At 34.5% G+C, this 7,477-nt stretch overlaps 1 protein-coding gene across 1 annotated transcript in view; it reads right to left on the reverse strand.

Moving 5' to 3' along the window:
- The window catches only part of LOC107439526 (A disintegrin and metalloproteinase with thrombospondin motifs adt-2), a 111,344-nt gene that overhangs the window by 40,762 nt on the left and 63,105 nt on the right, over positions 1 to 7,477 (reverse strand). Inside the window, exon 6 of the mRNA XM_071185863.1 lies at positions 4,035 to 4,156. Coding sequence (XP_071041964.1) covers positions 4,035 to 4,156 — 122 coding nt within the window. The remainder of the gene's footprint in view (positions 1 to 4,034; positions 4,157 to 7,477) is intronic.

The raw sequence follows: 7,477 nt of genomic DNA on the forward strand, positions 1-7,477 counted from the left end.
CAGCATAAAACCGTATCAATCAGGGTAAAAAGATAAAACTGGTAATCAAAGTATTTCTTTAGCAGTTTATTTGTGGGCGGAGTTATAATTGTTTGATTTATTTAATTCACCATTACTTTGTTCAAAATAAAACTATTTAGTTATACTTTGAATTAACATCGATTATATATAAGATTAAACTAACAATAATTAAAGTAAAAGCAAAGTAGATCTGTCAAATTGGCAACGACTTCATTTAAGTTACCGCTTTTTATCTAATTACAACTTGATTCTGATTTTGTAAGAATACTTTTCTGAATCACCCGTCCCCAAGGGGTTAAGGCTGGATTCGAACCCGCTACCTCCAAGCATCGACCAGTGGCTGACGAGCGATGACGCTTAGCCAGGGAGGGCCTGACATTATTCCAAGACTTCAGGCTCTAAATAAATGTTTTTGTTTTTAATGTATTACGATAGAATGAGTTTTTTTGTTTATGCTCGCAATTAAATAATTTTTTTACCACTTTCTACTATTTTATGTTTTTTTTCTCAAATGGAGCAGTATTTTGAAAAAGAAACTAATCGAGACCTCCCTGGCTGAGCGGTCTTACCCCTATCACCCAAACGTATTGGAGTGTAGATATAGCGGGATCAAATCTCGCCACAACCTAAGACGTATCTACTTGATGTCCTTGAACTTGTGCTATGAACTCATAGCTTAAGAAGGGCTTATAAGCCTGTTTATGTATGAGTACAATAAATAAGTGAAAGAGCTACAATCACGAATGCGAAGGTGTTCTGGTTAAGGCTTCCCATGCGTTTTTGACAATGGTTCCTATTCACGGGAAAATATTCAGTCTGGACCCCTATCCAAGCATTATTTGTAGCTAGCATTGTGTTTCACTCAAAAAATGGTAAAAAATATAATTCTTTTTTTAATTTCTTATTTTCATTTGTAGACTGCTGTCACTGTTTATGACTAAAACATACCCTATAATTTTGACCCATCTATAGGAGACTCACCATCGTTTTGTATCACTTTATTATCCTTAAAGATCATGATATTTAGCTAACACCTCCTGACGAAGAGAAGGCCTCTGAACGGGCAAATTTAGCAGTCTGACGTAACGAATATAAACTGTGCAGTAGGAGGAATAAAATAGATGTCACAACTTCCAGGCTATCAAACTATGCAATGGGAAAAATACGAAATATGTCGTCACAACGCTAGAAAAAAGGACCTTTTTAAAAGGATCGGCTTCTTGCTTATGGTAACCCGTGCGGAGGTCTTCTCTCTTCTAAGAATTACCTACCACACTTATACAATTTTTAAACTTTAGTGTCTGATACCGACTTATTTTACATCTCACAGCTATCACATAGTCTGCTGATCTCAAAGAACTTATACAAAGATAATTAATACACGATGGGTGGGATAAGGGGTCTGTGAGCGGCCAAGGCGCCCAGCTCAAAGACAAGTTCAGTTCAGTGTTTTACATCTCCAGTTCTTAAAGGTTAATTGTGCAAACCGTAATCTTTGTCTCTTAAACTCGTATTGGTTGCGCGCGTTGTTTTTTACTATAGAAAGATCCTCGAGTGCAAAGGGTTAATATAAACTCCGTGACAAGCATTTTTATTAAATAAATAAAACAGTTCAATAAATGTAATCCGTTTTTGTCGTTGCGTGTATCATTCAACCAAGAACGGGTCTATCTTTAGGTGGTATGAAGCGATCATTTGCACATTTTCGCAACAATTCCCGGGAACATATTTAACGTTCGTAATTTATGATTATATCACACGAGAATCACGATGCATGTTCTTACAGACACGGAATTATTGGCCTCACTTTATTTACGGTCAGTTATCCCAAACGGGCAACTGAATACATAAAGATCCCAGGCGTAAAATCAGGTGTTTGGCCAAGGTCAACCGGAACATTTGTAAGATTCGCCAATTCCTTTTGTTCTTTAGAAAATACTTATGAGCTTTTACTTCCGCGAAATGCATGTGAATTGTTATCTTGTTAAGCGTTCTCTACTTTCTTCTCTTTTTCTTTGTAAGTTTCTTTTGAAAAAGAAAAAGAATGACAAGACCTTAGTTAGAGGAACACGAGAACGTTAAGTGTTTTTAATCTTTAATGTATAATAATCTTTAATGTTTTTGTAGTTAAGGACACGAGGGTTACGATTCTGGAATGTCATCTACAAGGTAGTTAGATAATAGCATACTCTTTATTTTGAATTTCCGTAGTGAAAAAAAAACTTTTCCTCTTGGTCGCGAATGTGTCACTTCGATGTTTGATTCATTCTTGGTTTAATTTGTTAATGAAAAAGAATCCTGTTAACCAAGCGTTATGTTTTAACGTTAAACTGTTTAACGTACTTATAAGTTGCCAGGCAAAAAAGTTAAATTTTCTTAAAAACTAAAATTATCTCACAAAAAATGTCTAATTATTATTTAAACCGTTCTCGACTTTTTGAATTAGTTATAGGTAGTTTTGAACAATAAACTTAGTCAAGAACCATGTGTTAAAACGTAACCTTTTTATGACTATAACTGGAATGAAGTTTGCACCAACTATCTTCAAAACTTAAGAATATTGCCTGTTGTAATCGTTGGGAAAATATTTTCATTTTCAGTCTTATCAAATTTTTTAAGCCCACGACGAGTTGGGTGATACAAAATGGCTTTTTAAATGAACTTGAGAACTATTTATATGTAGCTGTGGGCATTATAGCTTAATTTAGAAACATGCAACAAAAACGTTTCTTTTCAACGACAATTTGATATGCTTGCATAAAAGTCGTTAAAAGATTCGAATAAAATTAGCGTTTAAATCCATTGATTTAAATTCAACTTACATAGCATTTTAAAGCTGCAACAATAATTAAAACAAAAAAATATTTAATAATTTTTTTCCCCTGCTAATCATGTTGGGATGTTTTTAAGGGCTGATAAAATCAAGCCTTTCCTTTAATTATTTTTTGTTGTTTCCCTGACAGTTTAAATATTGTGATGAATCGGAACTTCCATAAGTCCAGCTTCACCGATACATGATTTTTTTTAGAAAAAAAATGATTTTATTTCATTAATTTATTTAGATCTGTGCGAACTCTTGATTATATCTACAAGGGATTGACCATTATGCCACTGGAGTGACGGAGATAAGAGTAATATATTGAAATGAACTGATCTTATTGAACTTGTGTCAGTCTAGCTTTATAAATATCTCATTTGTAAAATTCTCATTGGTTGTGAGGAATTGGAATGTCTGTATGACCGCAGCGTCACTCATACATAAATTTCTTCTTTCAAAAAAATTTGTCCCGCTGTGGACTGATCGTTAAGATACGGTTCCCAGCAGATTACCGAAGTCAAGCCTCACTGACTGCGGTCAGTGTGCGGGTGGGTGACCACTTGGATCAGTCTGCGTAGGGACCGAGGGTGTGCGGTATTGGTCCTCGTTCAACTGTTCTACCGTAAACTGCTCGACTTCGCGTGCAGGTCGTCGGGCTACCGAAGCGGGGGTGCCATCCCCTCTGCAGAGGATCAAAATTGTGATGGCATGTCTTCGGATCATCCTCAGGCATGTCTCCCAGACCATCGCCAATAGCCCGTTGTGCAGCTCTAGTGCAACGTAAATGAACTACAACAACAACTACAACAATCAAAAAAATGTTACATTATTAATTTGTTTTAGGTTGCCGATCGAACTGTGTAGGGATCAGGGCCTTGCATCAGAAAGGTTCTGGATTCGAATCCCGGACAAGGAATGGATGTTCTTTCATTCTCTGTACTATTTATTCTTACTGTGGGAGCAAGGTGGGCCCACCTAATATGGTGCCCCTGAAAGAGTGGCCAACAAATCTGCACTAATGCACCTGGATAGACGAAATGTCAATCCAAGACAGGATTGTATCAAGTGATTAGCTATTATGAAACAGGAGAAATTGAGATAAGAATAATTTCTTGGAAGGAATTGATCTAGTTGAACCTATGTCAATCTTGCTTTAAGCATACCTCGCCTGTACGTAAATGAAATAATTACTTACCCAGATAACAATAGGGCGTGGTCCCATCTAGCTGATTTTCCCCGACCATAGTGACGTTTGTTGTGTTGCCAGATACAGAAATTCGTTAAGTATGTATCAATATTATCGGATGGATTAAGCTCCTGGAAAAAAGAATTCCATTTGAAAAAAGCTTCATTTACTTAAATAAAAGGTTACATTTAAAATACGTTTTGTTAGTCTTCAAAGAGTTGCAAAAAATATAAATGTGCAATTCTGATATTTTTTTTTACCTTTTGAGGAGCAGGAAATTTTAATCAAGGTAATGCTGCATAAAAACAAGTCAAGATTATTCTTCTAAAAGTAGAACTTGAGCTATTAGGATTTATTACTTTGGGATACATTAACTTTAAATGCGTGCCCATGTTTCCCATGTGTTTTTTTTACCCTTTGCGAAGCAGAAAATTTAAGTAGAAAAATGTAATAAAGAGCAAGCTATTATTGTTCTTCTAAAAGTAGAACTGGAACTATTAGAATTTATTACTTTGAGATACATTAGCTTTAAATATGTACCCATGTTTCCCAAGTGTTTTTTTTTTCGGTGCAATTTTTTTCCGGAAATAAAAATACAAAATGACCGCCACAGTTATGTCTTCTTGAGAAGAGCACATTTTTAATTATAAAGATGGTGTCTAGCTTTAATAAAGTGTCCACCGAACGAATAATCTATATTTCAATTGAATAATTGATAGCTTTGTAGAACATATGAACTAAGACAAATTGCTAGAACCTTTGTTGGTTTATAGAAGGTACGTAACCTTAACGTGATATATTTTCTATAGTTCCATCAACTTTCTGCTTAGAACCTTCAGCATCAGCATTAGATATTCAGCTTCGCAATCAAATAATCTTAGAATGTCAAAAATAATATAGTGATAAACATTTTTATTTTACAAAATGAACACTAAAAACAAAATTAAGTTACCACTCTCTATTTTTTTAAATTATTTCATATGTTCCCAAAATAATTATGGTATTGCTACCCTGCAATAACAACTAATATTAATTAACGTTAATCCCTGAATCATACTGTTTCAAATTTTTTAAAATACGTTTACGCGAGTATTTCTGATACCAGGGCTCGAAAAAACTCAGAAATTTTACCCGTCCCCGAGGACGGCTTGTTCGACAATGTACCCGTCCTCCTTTGAAACTAATACGTAACTTGTAAATAAATAAAAATATAATTTTCTCTTATTTATTACAAACATTTATATAAACTGCACAATGAATTAGTAGTTAATAGGATTACAAATAGTAGGATTACATTATACAGTAATAAAAGAAATACTAGGTTACTAATAGTAACCTAGTATTTCTTTTATGAAAGAATTTAAGTGATAAAGGTCAAGTTATCTGGAATGTCAATTTATCCGAGGGTACTGAGTTTTTTAAATGAATCAAATATGACGTTTGCCAGTTCCACAATCTCGTCAATGATTTTTTTGAGGTTTCTGCACATAAATCTGAAAGGGGTTTTCCATTTAGGTAGATGTTCATAATTGCTTTCAACGCTTCTTGTTTAAGACCAGTACGTAATGTGTTTTTTTATAAGTTCATTGCTGAAAAGCCTATTTTAACCGCTGCAGTACTCCCAGACAGAGAAAACATCAATTCCACCATGCGCAGTATGTTGCTGTAATGTGGGCCATTTCGCTGCATTAGGTCTTTATAAATAGCTTGGGCTCGGAGGGCTGAAGTTTTCTGGTGTTTAACGATGTTATGTATCTTAAATTTTAATGACACAAATTAAAATTTATATATATTCCAACAAAAATTGAAAATGTATTACGAATATTAAAGGGAAAAATGGCCGTCCACGCGGACGTCGGATTCGAGAAATTCGTTGTCCGCGGGGAATTTTTGACCGCCGAGGACGGGCGGACGGGTGGTTTTTCGAGCCCTGTCTGATACCAAGTACAAAGTTACCATAGGTGACTATAAAAAGTGGTAAAAACTCTATTCACTTTTATTTATTAATTATCTATTTAATTTATGTATTATCTCTTCGTAATTACCACTATGACGGAGCTGTGATGACTCACGTGATAGAGCTTTCGCCTTTCAATGAGGTGAGGTGAACCAGGTTCGAATCCCATACGAATTTCGCATTCAGCTCGCACCGACCACAATGCTAATGTAAAAATATCCTCAGTGATCATGGGTTAAAGTCATCTTGCCGTCAGGTTAACCGTGGAAGGTTTTCGTGGTTTTTCTCTCGATGTAACGGAAATGCGGTTAGTTCCATCAAAAATGGTCTCTAAGAAGGCAAACTTCCCTCAATACTTGATCCAGAAGTTCCTTTGTCTTCTGGATCGGGTTCAAAATTACAAAGCTGCGGAGTTGAATATTAATAGCCTATACTCAAATTTGAGTCCGCCGTTCAGCGATGGTTTATATACTACTATGACTTACATTGTAAATTATTTAGATTTAAATGCAAAAACATTATACTTATTCCTTCTCAATAGTAAACAGAAAAAATATACCATAAAAAACTGCTAATTTTAATGAAATTTTGAATTTTTTTAAGTCGGCACTTTTTGCATTTTTAGACGCCAGTGGCAACCTTGCAAGTAGGCATTATTTTCTTATGAAGCAAAGAGCAATTCTTTGTTATCTACTTCAGCATATTATACGATTTTTAACAACATACGTCAACTCTATGTCCTAACCATTTTCGAAAAATCTAATTTTGATTGTAAATATTATTCAAACAATTAATTGCTAATCGTACGCAAAGTGATACACTTTAGCTCTTTGTTGTTTAAAGTTTAGTGGTTGTTAAACCTTTAAAAGCACTACGTTATACGTTTCTCGTGGTGTGTAGCATTTGTGGAATTAGTGTTGCCTAACTGGTCACGCTGCGCCAGAGAGGTTAAAATATCATTCATCAAGGTGGCCACAGCCTGGAAAAAATTTAGAAAGTGGTCACAAATGTTTTATGAGATTATCGTAAATTTTATAGGCTTTAATTTTTGAAATTGATTTCGGTAGTCATAACACAGATATTTAATTGGGTAGATAAGAATAAGTTAAGTTATTTGACTCCGCACACCTGCCAACTTGTACGGTCGTTGGATTTTACCAAGTAGTGGTAAGGCAACAATTACATACCTGCCAACTTTTAATCCTTTCGAAAAAATTTTTCCCCAGTGGTAGTAAAATAGAATTCAAATTTCAATTTTGTGTTGAAACATAGCTGTATTTTTAAAAACCTTATGCGGACTACTACAACAAAATTGCATATTAATATATATGCTTCATTTTTATAAAAATAGTGGTAGTCAAAAAGATTTTAAATTAAGTTAAAAAATGCAAGGAATATATAGAAAACATACATTTTACTACCACTTTAAATACAGAAATAAAATTTTACGCCAAATGCGTAAAAGTTGGCAGGTATGCATGTGTTTATGTTTATA

The sequence above is a fragment of the Parasteatoda tepidariorum genome, chromosome 9 (genome assembly GCF_043381705.1).
Source record: "Parasteatoda tepidariorum isolate YZ-2023 chromosome 9, CAS_Ptep_4.0, whole genome shotgun sequence".
NCBI classification, from domain to species: domain Eukaryota; kingdom Metazoa; phylum Arthropoda; class Arachnida; order Araneae; family Theridiidae; genus Parasteatoda; species Parasteatoda tepidariorum.